The following is a 15,156-nucleotide window of genomic DNA, read 5'->3' as shown; positions in this document are numbered from 1 at the left end:
GGGAGACAAGCCCTGTCCTCATCCCTCCCCACCAGCCAGCCCACTTCAGCCCTCTCAGCAGCAGGGACCAGAGCCGAGGCAGGGTGGGGTGGGTGAGGGTGTCAGGCAGAACACAGAATGAACGCTGCCAAGACCACCCCTAACCCATGGCACTGAGGGCCTCGGGTACACGGTGCGCGAGCGTTTCCAGAAGAGTCATTTCACCAGTGCCCGGGCAGCCTCACCGTTACTCCTGGGGAGAACATGAAAACCCCCAACTACAGTCCTGCAAAGGGCCTGAAAAGAAAGACATCTCCACTTGGTTCTTTAAAATAGATTTCTTTAATAGTTTCCATTTAATACGTTAGTCTGCAGTTAGCGAATTGGCATTAATCCAGGCAGCACAAACCTTAGCAATCCGTGGGGATAGTGCAGGCTTCCAGCAGTACTTGTTAGGGACAGAGGGTCCCACCTCCATCCCAGAGTCCAGGCGCTCTGCCTGGCACCATGCAGGACACCTCCTCCCCATGCTCTCCGTAAGACAGACAATAAAAGGATGAAGGAGAGAGCTCATCCCTCTCAAACTGAGATGTTGAGGCATCTGCAGGGACAGATGAGCTCACAGAGATGACACCCAGTTATTATGTGCCTGCGCCCCTCTGCACGCTCATGCCCCAACGCTCACGTTCCCTCCTTGGAGCAGCTGCTGTGGGTTCCTTTTTATTCCCTGCTGATGGCTCCTGCACCAGCCTAAAGGCCAAGGCAAAGCCAAGCTGCCTCTAGGATGTGCGCACCCCACAACCACTGGGGCCTTGGGTGATCAAAGGGAGTTCAGTTCACCCACACAGCCAGACAGCTAAGGCCAGACAGACTTTGGTCCCTCTGTCTGTTACATCAATCCAGATGTGAATGAGACTCTGGAGGCTTAGAGCAACAATCACTGGATGCACCAATAAAAGGCATCCCTTACATTAAAATCCTTTATAACTTGAAGCATTTATTTTACGCGTACATCATTACAGTTAAGAAGAAGCAAAGATACACCAAAGCCACAAGTACCCAAGAACAAAAAAAGTACAGAGGAGAAAGAAATGAGCTCAGGGGAGGGAAGGGGCAGGGAGGTGGGGACCTGATGCTGCAGCTCTGCAGTGAGGAACCAGGGTAGGGTCAGCCCAAGGCATTCAGCCTGCCAGGTGGGACACAAGGATCCTGGGAGCTCCTGCGTGAATCCAGGTTAATGCACGAGCTCAGAACCTCTGAGCCCTCTGCAAGCAAAGTACCAACTGCAAGTCCAGAGCAGGACACAGAGGAGAGGAGAGAGGGATGGGGAGAGCAGGCCCTGCACGGGGGGAGTTGGAGCCTTGCTCCTCACCCAGGGCCCCAGCACAGGGACCCTCAGAGTGGGCTGCATTCTGCTGGCAATGATGAGACACAATGCTTCAACCCTGGGACATCTTTTCCCCAGTACCTCCCCGGAGCCAGGACAGAGCTGAAGCCAAGTCACCTCATCAAATCAGAAAGGTTAAGAAGTGTTTCAAAGAGGACAGGTTTCCTTTAGCTGGAGCTGCGAGACAGTTTTTGATTCAAATGCAGTGGCTCAGGACTTCAGGCTGTTATCTCATTCCTGGGAATCTGCCTTGGAGCAACACCATTACCTCTGGTGAGGAAGCAGGGCAGGTGCAGGTTTGGCAATCAGGACTGCCAAATGCCAATTCCCCCTTTTCCAACATATCCCACAATGTTCCTTTCAACCAGGAGTGTTTATTCCCAGCATTTAACACATTCTGATAAAACAGATCCAAGGAAAACAACTGACATCTCCAGTAAATATTGCACTTCAAGATTAGTGTGTGGGTTTTGCTTAAGGACTGAAATCAGAGACTGACATAAGACTTCAGGCATAGCAAGTCAGCATCAAGAGCAATGGTCCTGAAGAGGATTTTAAAACCACATTAGTTCCCCAAGAAAGGACAAGCTGCAAGTTTACCAAAATTAGTACATTTTAATGCTCTGTGAAAGAGCCAACCCCTGCTGCAACTGTCCCAGTGCTGAGATGTCTCTGTTCTGCACAGCACTGTAACACCTTCAGGTGGGAAGGGGAAGACAGCAGGAGCAGGGGTTCTCTCCTAACGCATAGATTTAGTACCAAATGATCCAAAAGGAGATGGTAAAGAGGTGACTGGAGCTGGGGCTCTCAGGAATTAAAAGCACACACACACACACACACTCACACTCTAACCACCCCTGAAACCCTGGTTCCAAACCCCAACAGAAGACTTGCACCCAAGGGAGCCCTCGTGGTGGCTCCACACGTGGCTGGGTCCTGGTCACACTGGCTCCTTGGACCTCACATCTGGAGGACAATTCTGTGCTTTTTGACTTGCTTATTCTGGAAGAGCCACAACTCAACTGGCACATACAGAGCATCCTCTCACGGGGCTGTAAAGAACGATCTCTGACCAGCCACGCTGGGCTGGGAAGAGAGAAAAGAAAGAGTCTGGTTTTTGCAGGTAATGGTTTTTATCCCAGAACAGCTGGAAGATACATCCCTGAATGTGTTACCCAGAGAGCTCTCAGAGTCTCATCTGTTAGAGATCAGAGATGGGGATGGGGGGAGCTGGGGTTGGGACAATGCTCCACGGTTCCAAGCCGTGCACACACACACACTCCACAGCATATCCCTGAAAATCCATGGGCTGTGAGGGACCCTCCAAGCACTGTCCATCAGAATCTGGAGTGAAGAGTTACTCCTCAGCAAAGTCTCTGTCAACGTCCATATACGCCTCGTCGATGTAGCTAACTATGGCACAGGGGGATGTCCGGTCTGGACTGAGCAGTATAGATACAGTCTCTTTCCAGTAGGCAAAACTAATACATGAGCTCTGTGGGAAGAGATGAAGAGGTTGGTTAGTGAGGTCCACAGGCACTGACATGCAGCAGAAGGCACATCCCAAAGGCATTCAGCAGAGAGAACTGAGAATTGCTTCTCATTCAGCCCAATTTGCCCAGCCCCTCCTTGCCAGGGCAGGGAGCAGAAGGGGTGGGAAGAAGCTCCTCTTCAGGTACCTCATCTATAGGAGACTGCCTGCCCATCACTCATGACAGCCATATGGCTGTGTTCTGCAGTTAGATACGCACCAAAGAAGGGCTTTCTTAAACACATTAAAATCTGTTAAAGCTGCCACTCAATCACTGAAAAGTCAAGGAAGGAACCTGTGCAACCTCCCTTCAGCCTTCTAGGGCATATACAAGGGAGCTGTCTTCTCATCACAGGTCATTTATTCCTCTTCCTAGTGCCCAAGACAGACCAGCTCAAGTGGAAAAGAGTGGGCTGCTTTCCTTGTATTGTATGTCCCTTGTATGCCCCCTTGTAAACAGAGCAGCTGCCCTGTATTGGAGCAGCTGCACCAGGCTGTTTTCCTGCACCGTGCAAGGAGAGAGGGGACAGTCTGGTTAAGGTGCTAGCTATTGTTAAGGGTGAATTCTGTCCTGCCTCCACACCCCTGTGCAGGGCTGTTCACCTCACCAGCCCTGCCTCTCAAACCCACCCAGCACTAGCAAGTCTCACTGTGTGCCAGAGCAAGACCTAAGGGCCTACTTGCAGGAAAACCCAGCATTTACCTTGTGAAGTCTGACTGCTTGCGGAAGGGACCTGACTGGGAAGATGGTGTGAAAAGCACTACACAAAGTCACACTCTGGAGCACAGCTTGCTCCTTTCTTTCCCTTCACCACCTCTCACTTCCCATTTTTGCCAGGTGACTAGCAGACAAAATGCTGTAACTGATTCTTTCAATGCTAAGGGGCTCACATACATTTTCTAAGCAGGTGCTGTCTTTATCCTTGTTGAGGTAATGCTGCTGCCAGAATCGCAGGAGACTGTGGAAGTTGTTCAGGATGAAGCCTGGGTATTTTTCTGTGTACTCCATCTGTTGCAAAGTGTGCAGATAAAAAGGCAGCTTTTCTTTCCTTCGGGCCAGCATTAGGATAACTAAACTTGTGTTCAAACAACTGACATTTTCCTAAAGGTAAAAATGACACAGTAGGTGAGACAAGAAAACCCCAAATCAACCATAAACCCCCCTGAGGTATCAGCTGTACACATCCTTACAAATCATGCTTATGGTAAGCAAGAGGAGCTCCTATGTGTATCAAGAAGGGACATGTGTCTCCTGAAGAGAAGGCAGGTTCCTCCCTGCTCCCAGCCCAGCTCATCACTACACAGTATCAGCAATCTGCAAAGTTACTGTCAGCTCTTTACCTGTGTAAGTGTCTGTACATGAATAATATTAATGAGACGGAAAAGAAAGGACATTCTCATGGACATCTGGGACATATATGACAACAGGCGGCACTCTGACAGGACTTCTGCAACTGCAGCGAGAAGAAAGAGACAGTCATCAGGTGCTTAAAGTTCAGGCAGGGTGGTCCAAGCAACATGCAGTAAGGGCTAGTGCTCAGACCGTAGCAACAAACACGCAGAGTGGTGCTTCTCAGGCTAAAATGAAAGTTTTCAAACCCCAGACTTTAAATAACCACTGCCACTACCAAACACCCCAAACACCACTTCTTATTCAAGGGCCTGTAAGGACAGGCCAAGGGGAATGGCTTTAACCTGCCAGAGGGGAGACTGAGATGAGCTCTTAGGCAGAAGCTCTTCCCTGTGAGGGTGTTGAGGCGCTGGCACAGGGTGCCCAGAGAAGCTGTGGCTGCCCCATCCCTGGCAGTGTTCAAGGCCAGGTTGGACACAGGGGCTTGAGGCAAGCTGCTCTAGTGGAAGGTGTCCGTGCCCATGGCAGGGGTTGGAACTGGATGAGCTTTAAGGTCCCCTTGCAAGCCAAACCAGTCTGGGATTCTGTGATTCTTTACCTTTAGCATCAGACTGATTCTCAAATCGGTCCAGGGACAGGGTAATGCAGCGAACAAGCATGTTTGAGTCAACCAGTGAACTGTTGATCTGATTTAAAAATATCTGGAACTAAAGAGAAATACTTTTTAGTACTGGATTAAAAAAAAAACAACAAAACCACCATCCTACAAGCACACCCACAGAGGAGGTCTGAGAACAGCATTTCGTATCTTCAGAATGGGTATGGCCAAGGGGTGTGATAACGCAGTTACTCTGTGGCAGAAGGGGAACAGGTCAGTTAGGAAAACCTACAAACAGGGTTTGGCAAGTAAAGCAACATTAAGTGTTCTCCAGGTGTTTAACACTGAAATAGAACAGTTCTTGAAGGATATTGGAGAAACCACCTGAAGTTCTGAGCACAAGCACCCAAAACGCGCACTTCAATGTAGTGCTTCAGACATGGACAATTTCCCCTTCCCTTCAGAAGGGTCAGTTCTGAATGCCCAAATGCTCAGGGTCATTTACTTTTTTGTTATCCCCAACAAGAGGGGATCCATACTCCAGGGACTGCCTCATCCACCTCAAGCCAACTCCAGCACTGAAGGCTGCCCAAAGGATGCCTACAGCAAGTACTTTAAAAACACCATGGCAAAGGAAAACACCAAAGTCCTGGCACCACTCAAATCTCTTTTGAAGCTAGGTCACTTCAATGAAGCCAAGATTTCATACACTGTTGGTTTTGAAAGAGGGAAATGAGTCAGCATAGCTGCTGGGCTCTCTAGTTCCTCCAGCTCCATGTTTTCCTACACTTTGTACAAGCAGACAGTGCTAGGGAGGAATAACGCGGAGAAATACAGAATGACAACTAAAGAAATTATAGCTTGATAAATAGGAAGCACACACAAAGTGTAAGGACAGATTCTCTAGAAGGACTGAATTCATTTACCAGAAAACCACCTGAAATTAAATACATCTTTCTTTTAAATGCACCTCTGCTTCTATCCTCCCTGGTCCTTCAGACTTAACAGCAACCAGAGAAACATTTCAGTAACAGAAGCAAGAGTATGAGGTGACTCAAAGCCTATCCAACAGCTGATGTTACATGCACAAAGTGCACAAGAGCATGCAACCACTCTGCATAGAATTGCCCATTCCTGATCTACATATACAACCAAGTTTTATAGGTAATTACATCAGCCTGGTATGTAATTGCCTGTAAATTCACGTAACATCAATGTATGTCTTTCTACAGCATCAAATATTGAGTATTTAAAGTCATCTCAATGAAGAACCCTTAAAGCTCCAGTAAAAGTTTTTTCTGAGCCTGTCTCAACATCCACAACTACCAACTTAACCCAAACCCCAGTGACTTCACAGGAAATGTTCTACCATAAACCCTGACCTTAGCCCTGCCTGATCATGCAACAGGGCAGAATTTTCTGAGCAGCCCAGTGCCTGCTGACTCACAAGGGCTGCAATGCTTCTGAGAACATGAGTGTATGCAGCAACACAGATGCTTGTGAAGTCTTTGGCAGCTCACTCCTTAGTGTTAATTGTGCACCAAGCTCAACAATCACATCAAAATCGAATACATCTGAGCTTTAGTGCTACATCTGGCTGCATTGTAATGTATGTAATGTGACCCAATTGGCACAGCTTCTGCAAGTATTTACCTTCTCATCTGTGTTGATGTACTTGTTGAACCTCTTGAATGCATCAATATTGAATTTCATCAGCTCTCCCAGAAGGTCAAAGTAACTCTGAAGCACATCTCGTGATTTGCACTCACTATCAACAATGCAGTAGAGAATATGCTGGCATGGGAGGAAAACATGTTATTGCCACAGTTTAGTCCAAGCCAGCAGTACAGCACAGACTGTGATGTAACCACTAAAACAGCTATCTCCAGGTTTAGTTCTGAGAAGACAGAACTAAAGACTACAATGCAGATGAGAGTTCTGTTAAATTAATCCCAGTGATTAACTTAAACAGGGGAAGTTCAGGTTAGATATAACAAAGAAATTCTTTACTGTGAGGGTGCTGAGGCACTGGCACAAGTTTCCCAAAGTAGTGGTAAATGCTCCATCCGTGGCAGTGTTCAAGGCCAGGCTGGACAGAGCCTTGGGCAAAATGGTCTAGTGTGAGGTGTCCTTGCCCATGGCAGGGGGCTGAAGCTGGATGATCTTAAGGTGCCTTTCAACCCAAACCATTCTATGATTCTGTATACTTTGTTACCTCCAGGAGTCCTCTCTTCAGCAGGAAGATCTGGTCTGCATAGGAGGTGGTGCCCCGCAGAAAACTTTCAACTGCCCTCGCTTGCCAAAACCTGAGAGAAAGAAGAAATGAGGTTTTCATTTCGGAGCAAGGGGAATATTTATCACAACTATTGTTTCAATCAAATTTCCTGAGCTGTTTCATTCCAATCTAAAGCTGGAGTCAGACCTGCTGATCCTGCAGAAAGTCACTGTGCTGGGTGTGAGGTCCAACACAAGCTCTGGCATTCCCCCTTACCTGCACTACCACAGCAGACAAGTGCAACAAAGCCAGATCTTTTCATAGGTTATAATTTTCAATGGCTATAAGCTGCATGAAAACAAACTGACTTCCCAGTCAACTCAAAAGAGCTCCAGCACAAGTGAACCCACCTGAAGGAGGATTCAGCCGGTTCCTTCTTCATGACCTGAAGCAGTCTGGTCAACAAACCCCTTTTCCCATCGCAGACAAGACTCCTAGAGCACATGAGGAAATCACAGCATGAGTGGAAGGGCTGCCAAGCTCTGTACCTTGTAGGACACTGAATCCAGTCTCCAGAGCTTTTAGTAATCAAAATCCCAGTATTAAATATACAGTACAAATATTCATTGCTAGTTCTACCAATGGAAGAACTCTCCTCACTGCCTTTGATGAACATCTGCAATAAAAAGCTGCAACATGACTTCCAAACAAACCCTAAAGAAAAACGATTCATTTCCTCTCAAAATTGTAATGATTTCAAAAATACCAATTCACAGCTTGTAGTGTTGAAGAGTTAGAAAAAAATGCCATATATACCATATTTGTGCTTAGGAATGAAAGAAACACAGGCCTTTTTTGCTCAATAAATGTAAAGGAAGCTCTAAGTTCTGTTTAAGGAGACAGGGTATGGAAACCCAAATGCTACATGAAGTAGCCTTCATGAGTGTAGCACTAAAAACACAGAGGCTGTAGAACTGCAATACTATTTGTATTAAACAGCATCTTCAGTGGAGCATCCACCTACAGCAACCTTGTGCAAAAGCAATGCCTTGATTCACCCCGGCAGTACTCAAGGCCAGGCGGGGGTTGCAACTGGATGAGCTTTAAGGTCCCTTCAACCCAAACCATTTTATGATCTCATGTATAAGGAAAATCAACATGGAAACAAAATGCTAAGGGTGAAAAAGATACCAAGTTTAGGTCAGAAACTGAGCAATGCTGCCTGTCAGGCGACACAAGCCACCCTGCAGAGGCAGAATGAAGCATTTCAAGCTGCACCCTCCTACTCAAAATGCCCCAGGATGCAGGTTCAGCAGATACTCCCAGGTTAACTGCCATGTACTGGATCAGTACCCTTACTGAGCAGTCAAGAGCCAGCTGACAAAGCCCTTGTGGGAAGCAGCTGTTTCACAGTGTGAGTCTGTTCTCACTAGCACTTGAGAGAGATGAGAAACTTTGCAGGCAGGAAGAAGCTCCTTTAGTGTGCTCCTAACTGGGTGAATTCTTTCTCCTAAATACTCACCCCTTTTTGACCAAAGCCAGAAGGGTACCTGTGCTTAGAAAGGAAGGATCTGAGTAATACAGACAGCATTTCTTCCCAATTAGGCACAGTATTATAATAATTTTAATCTTCTCTTAGAGAATTCCCTTTAGAAGAGAGGTAAATCTGCTCTGGGAGCCCAGGGCCTGGCTCATACTCTGGGACTATCCCGATAACTGAATTCTGCAAATATTTCAACTTGGGAGGTTTGTGCATCAGAATCATGTATTAAAGAGCTTATTAAGTCAAAATAGTCAATCTAACAGGTACTCAAATCTAACACTACAGATTCACAAGTAGTTTAACATGTTAATCTAATTTATCTTATTCTAGTTACTAGCTGCTCTTAAAATAAAGACTCTGAGTAGACATACATTTGTGCAGACCGGAAACAGACATTGTGTATGCACAGACTGCTCCTGAATCTCTAACTAAGATTTATTAGTAGCAGCAATTCATGCATTTAGGGGATGCCAGTTTACTCACCAGGTCTGTTTGTAGTGCCCATAGTGAGAAGGGCCAGACAAACAGGCCTTTGGAAAGCACATCATGACGGAGTCTGGTCCATGAACTCAAACTCCCTCTTTCAGGTTGCTTTTGTTTTATAAAGAGCCTTACTCTGAGCACAAGCCCATTTTAGCTTTGCTAAAGACCACGAATATCATACAAACCTAGCCACTTCCTGCTGAAACACTGGAACTAAAGCAAGTGTCCAGGACAGAAGGACCCCAAATAAATCAGGTGACATCAAACCTCCAAGTGCTTGCAAAACTTTAGAAGCTACTGCAATAACCCTTTATCCCTACTTACCTGTCTGTGTTGACAACTGCATCAACTTCAGGGATGTTGGCTTTATGGGAGATTGCACTCAGCTCGTTGAGTTCTTGGCTGTTTAAAAGCAGGTACTTGTTCCTACAGCAGGACATTTGGGGAGTTGGGGAGAAAATGCAATGAATTCAAGAGGCAAATGTGCAATCCCATGAAGAGTAAAGCTACACACCTATGAGAGCTGCAGGACCAGGCAAGCAGCTTCCACCTCTCTGACACTGCTCCCCTCACCACAGCGCAGCAGGCCAGCTACCTGCTGCGTTGTGAACCTCCTCCCAAACCACCAAATGCCAGTTTCAACACTGACCACCTTGGAGATGGTGGTGCTTTGCTGTTCAGGATCTTATGGTTTGGTTTTTCAAATCTCAGCAACATTTTGCTGAATTTCAGAAGACTTAAATCAACTTTCTCCCACAGCTTCCTACAGTTTCTCTCTGCCCTATAGTGACCATGCTCTTTGTCAGTAGTAAATCTCAGAAAGTAGGCACTGCAAGAGAAGTCCTCAATCATCCTGGTATTTTACTACTTTGAACAAACTGTTTACTCTGGATAGATTAAAACACTTCACGAAATGCAGAAAACAGAAGAGGGATGGATACAAGCCCCAGGAATTTGCATGGAATTCATTTTCAAATACTACATTTTTCCTAATGAAAATCAATTAGTCTATCTGTGAAGTAAATGAAATGCAGAAGAAGACTGACAGTAGAAATGTAATCCAGAGGCTCCCTTTGAGAGACTCCCTGCCCAATGCCAGTGTGCTCCCATAGAGCCCTCCAAAGTGCTCAGAATCAACTGCAAAGTTGTATTTTCAGGAGCCCTAAAGGAGCACAGGATGCAGTGATGACTGTGAAGGTGTGCAAAGAGATCTATTCAGCATATATAACTACACAGAAGATAAACTGTTAGACCAGAAAGGTGATGGGGATGCCTTTTTGCTTCAAACACTGGCTTCCAGATAAGTGCCCACTGAGGCTGTCACATGGAGCTTCTTTTGATCTGGATCAACAGGTTTCTGTAATGAAAATACAGCCTCTCTCCCCAGGCAATAAACAGTCCCACAAGTGTGAGTTTATACATAGTCTTACTGAATACTAGCACAGAAGTAGTTGCTCTCATCTTGTCCTTGGCTAACTCAGCATATCTGTGAGCTCATGTAATTCTTTAAAACCCCAAACCAGATTCCACACATTCCACTTGCTCAAATGTTACAGCTGAAAGCTCTGTTTAAACAAGCCTGAGATCTTTGTAGTGGTCACTCAAGTGGGAATATCATCTAAAGAGATTTTATTGGAAAACCTGGAATGATTCCTGGGCAAACAATGTCTTGCAGGGAGGATTTACAATAGGTCGGCCTTACCCTTCTGCTTATAGTATGTCCAGCAGCTCCCCAGTCTTAAAGCTAATCCTGCACAATAAAAAGGTTGATATTTCCATCCAGTAACTAGATCAAACCTACACACAGTATCACTGGCTGCACATCTGAGCAGGCAAGCAGTGCCATATGCTTCAAAGGCAGATGTTTGTAAGCAACAGAACACCACCTTGGAGGACTGAATTAGAGCACCAGGACACTGTACTGCAAGATATGATTCTACATGTCAGAACAGAGCAACAAATACCTTTGTAGCAGCAGTACAGCATTTACAGATCACTATTCCAGCAGACTCAACCTTTGCAAGTCTGCCTTTTGAAGGCAAACAGAAGCTTTCTTCCTATTTCCAACCTAGCTTCCCAATGGCTAGCTGACAGATAACTGTTCCTTTAACATTTTACCATCCAGTTTCATCAGGTCTTCTCTGTTGCTGGCATTCAGACAGCAATCATGTCTCCCCAGCCTTTTGAAAAGGCAAAGGAGTCTTGATTAACCTCTTCAGAGGTTGTCTTTCACCTTGATCTTCCAACCTGAACATGTCCTCACAGGGTACATGGGCTCTTGTGAGCACACTGGCTCACTACCAACTCTCAGAGAAAAGACAGATAAAGAGCAGCATGAAAGCTGCCTCCTTATTCCCTCAGCCAGAAAGTGCTTACTCATCATATAAACGTTTCAGTTCATTGCAACACAAAGCAAAATGGGCTATTTCAAATCATCAACAGACATGTTAAGACATGCCCACTGCAGAGCATGTCCATAACATCCTCACAGCAGGAGCTGAAAGGCACATGAGCATGGAATCAAGTTTAAGGACTGTACAATGTTCCATTCACATGGATCCTGCACCATGCTTGGGACACCCACTGTAACTGCAACCAAACACACCGAGCCCCAGTCTCCCACAGCTTTCCATACTCACTCATGGTGATCACTAAAGCTCTGAAGAAGCCTCAAGAACTGGATCTTTAAAGTAATGTCCTAAAAAGAGACAAGAAAGGTCAACAGATTTTGCTTTACTTGTGGATATCATTAGTTACCAAAGCTGACATGAAACAGCTGAACTGAAAACCTATCCAAACCAAACACATCTGGGCAGCAGAGCAAGTGACTTGCATAAATGGAGAAGGCTGCACTTTGCAGGCTTCCCAAAATAGAACAGAAGTGGAGATTGTCCCCCAGCCTGTGCATGAAATGGTTAATAATTTTCCACTCCCCCCAGAAGACCTGACTGTGATCCATTTGTGTTCTGGGCCTCTCCTTGCTAGACCCACTTGCTATCATGTCCTTAATTTTGGTCATCTTCCACCTTTGGCCTCCAGGGACCACAGAACCCTTTCCCAGTTCCCAAACTAAGAGAGAGTGAAGAGGCTAAATTGCCAGCATGAACCAAAGATAAAGACTTAAGCAGTAATTCACCAAAAAAATATGAATGCACATCTCCCTTTCTTATCCAAGCACCCAGTTATTCAATACAACCACCAAGAATTAAATGATAGGATAAAAATCCAATATAACATTTAAGAAGTTACTCACTGGGCTACAATCACAATTCTGGTTGTGTCCATGCAGAACCAGGGCTGATGCTGAATGCTTTCTCCAGATCAGTTTGTCAAACAAGTTATTGAGGCCAGGAATCAGTTTGAACTCTGCTATCATTTTATGAACCTGGAAAGCAAGAGAAGCATATACCCAATCTGGACAGAACAGTCTGGTAAACAGATGGGCACAATTATGTCATCCTCTGACAACAGAAAGAGTGAATTCCTTTAGCAAACAGCATGTGTTTGTGGTTACACGCACACTGACTATGGTGTATCACTACAGCAGTTTCCATTTGGTGGAGATGGATAAAAAAACCAGACATTTTGAGAGAACACTGTTAGCCAATGCTTCAGTTAACCACCCTGCCTCTGGAAGCACAGGTTTTCATTCCCATCTATATGGAAATCACATTCCCGCTGCTGGACATCTCTGAATATCACACCTGAGGAAGCATGCAGCTCCTTCCCACCTCACCCACAACACCCTAACAGACTGCAAAGCTTGGAGTCCTTTGGTGCTCCCTCACTTTAAAACGCTCTCAGACACTTTGGTCTAGTCACAAGCCTCCAACAGCAGCTCTGAGCAATCTCTCTGAACATAGCACTCCCTGTAGTCCCTCAGTGGCCAGAACGGCACAAGCACAACAGATTAAACCCAGTATATGAGCTGCTTGCAAGAGCCTCAGTCCCTCACTAAAGGAGGAGCTCTCTGTGCTCATCATTTTAACTCCTGAATCTGCTCTTTTCCACACAGAGCATAATCTGCTTATTCCAAATGACTCTTCCCTAAGTAAACTGAATACATCTGAGATTAACTCACAAGTTCCCACTTGACAGACGGCTGCATGCCAAAGCTGCTGAGTCACAGTCACTGCCTTTGGATCGTGCACTCCCTTCAGACCCCAAACTCCTCACAGCTACTGGGCCCAGGGATGCCAAGACAACCTCTGCTCTATATTCATTCTTCAAACTCCTGTGAGCTTTTCCTGTTGCTGCCCAGCTTCACACGAGTTGCTCTATTTCTTTCTCACCACTAACACTACTATGAGCTTCTGCTGCATGCAGTGGGCTCCCTGTAGAAGGAACAAGTAACTCAGCTGACTGCCTTTCACCACAATACATGTATCTCCTTACACATATACAAGGAGAGTAATTTAGAGTGTGACCATAAGAAGAAGGAAGCAAAGGCACAGATCTGCAGTGAAACACCACTTATCCCCAAGAGCATGATCATCCCTAACACACAACAGGTACAAGCCAGGCCACTGCTACCACAGCTGCCAATTCATGCACATTAGCCAGTAGTCAGGTTTAAACCAAGGATTTAGAGTAACCATCCAAAACCAGGTTGAGTTTGTCAGGAAGCTGCATCATACTTCAAGCAAATGCTAGACCATTATGTTGATTATTACAGTGGACTGAGGCAGGTTGGCGATGTCCTGTAGAAATCCTATGCAAAATTAGTCCAGTATAAAACCAGTAAGAACTTTGGCTGCTCAGACTGGATGACTGATAGCACAGATCAGTGCTTTTATTCCCTCATAGGAAAAGAGATCCCATCAAGCAACTGAAATGCTTATCAGTGAGAGTGCTGTTGCATTGGAGCTTTCCACATAGAACAGCTCAGATCCAGTTCTCCATCCAGCTGCCTCTCAGGAAGGGGAATGGATTTACATTTCTTTCAAAGGCAGTGGATTTTACTGAAAGACCTGGCTCTGGACAGAAAGTGTTTGGGAATGGAGTAACTCAAGTCTTTCAAGAATTCAATTCCAGTCTTGAACCAGCCCTGCAAAGTGAGCCACTAGCTTCATCCTTAGCTACTTTCACTGTTTGCATGGGGGCAGAAGCAGCAGAGGAGGAATAAAGAGCTGTTTTTCCCAGGAAATGGAAAAAAAAAAAAGTCAAGTTTAAAGCTAGCTATTCCAGCAGCAAACTGTCCACCTTGTCTCATTTGACAGCACCACCCCAGAAGTGACCCAGGAAGCCAGCCCCTCCACCTCCCTGAACAGGCAGCAGCACGATGAGCACAAGCTGCAAGTACTTTCTAGAGTATCTATAAAGCTGCATTCTTGTGGCGAAACCAGGTAGGGATCAGTTATCTGACTCCATACAATAGGAAAAAACCTCCTCCCAACAGATCCATGCTCTGGTGGGTTTATGCCCAACAGAAACAGTACTTCTAAAAGCAATGAAGTACTTTTAAGAACAGTGAAGTACAACAGGATTATGAGTTTCTTATGGTACTGATTGTGGTTGCTGCAAGAATTGCTGGTTTCTTATGGTTACTATTATACTGAATCTGTTTCTTTTCAGTGCCGAGTACCAGAGTTCAGAGTGACCAGGGGAGTTATGTTTGCGACTGTGCTACAAAAGCACTTCTATTTTAAATTCAGATTAAGAGATTTAAGAGACTGCATATTTGTAACTCCTAAACAGCAGGAGGTTACAAGTAAAGAACAAAATACTCAAAGTGTGCTCAAGCAACAGCCCAATACAGCAATTCTTGCCTAATACAAGAGCCCTTCAACAGCTCAGAACAATCTGATCCTCCCAGTCTCTAGGGCATCCAAATGCCCCTGCTATTCCAAGCTGCTCTGTTGAGCTGAGCAGGCTGCCAGTGCTGGAAATCTGTCAAAACTGCATCAACAGATTGCTTTTCTTTTTCCTTCACAATATGCTTTTGACCAGTTTCTAGCAAAATACAGCCAAGCTGCAGTGACTGGTTCTCCATAAGCCTATGGAAGGCAGGGAACAAGTTATTTTTCATTCTGAAAGCAAGAAATACAAAAGTGAATGAGTGTGGGATTT

At 45.5% G+C, this 15,156-nt stretch overlaps 1 protein-coding gene across 1 annotated transcript in view; it reads right to left on the bottom strand.

The window, feature by feature from the left end:
* Positions 1–2,480: 2,480 nt before the first annotated feature.
* TRPC4AP (transient receptor potential cation channel subfamily C member 4 associated protein) overlaps positions 2,481–15,156 on the bottom strand; it is a 36,026-nt gene continuing 23,350 nt past the window's right edge. The window contains exons 10-19 of the mRNA XM_057432355.1: positions 12,341–12,472; positions 11,727–11,785; positions 9,412–9,513; positions 7,472–7,555; positions 7,062–7,152; positions 6,500–6,640; positions 4,847–4,955; positions 4,239–4,351; positions 3,793–3,999; positions 2,481–2,861 (exon numbers count right to left, since the gene is read on the bottom strand). Of these exons, the coding sequence (XP_057288338.1) occupies positions 2,724–2,861; positions 3,793–3,999; positions 4,239–4,351; positions 4,847–4,955; positions 6,500–6,640; positions 7,062–7,152; positions 7,472–7,555; positions 9,412–9,513; positions 11,727–11,785; positions 12,341–12,472 (1,176 nt within the window). The 3' untranslated portion in view covers positions 2,481–2,723. The remainder of the gene's footprint in view (positions 2,862–3,792; positions 4,000–4,238; positions 4,352–4,846; positions 4,956–6,499; positions 6,641–7,061; positions 7,153–7,471; positions 7,556–9,411; positions 9,514–11,726; positions 11,786–12,340; positions 12,473–15,156) is intronic.

This window comes from Pezoporus wallicus, unplaced genomic scaffold (assembly GCF_028554395.1).
Source record: "Pezoporus wallicus isolate ANWC-B61680 ecotype Strahan unplaced genomic scaffold, APGP_CSIRO_Pwel_v1 contig_8090, whole genome shotgun sequence".
NCBI classification, from domain to species: domain Eukaryota; kingdom Metazoa; phylum Chordata; class Aves; order Psittaciformes; family Psittacidae; genus Pezoporus; species Pezoporus wallicus.
This window is presented reverse-complemented; position numbering and strand designations above follow the sequence as displayed.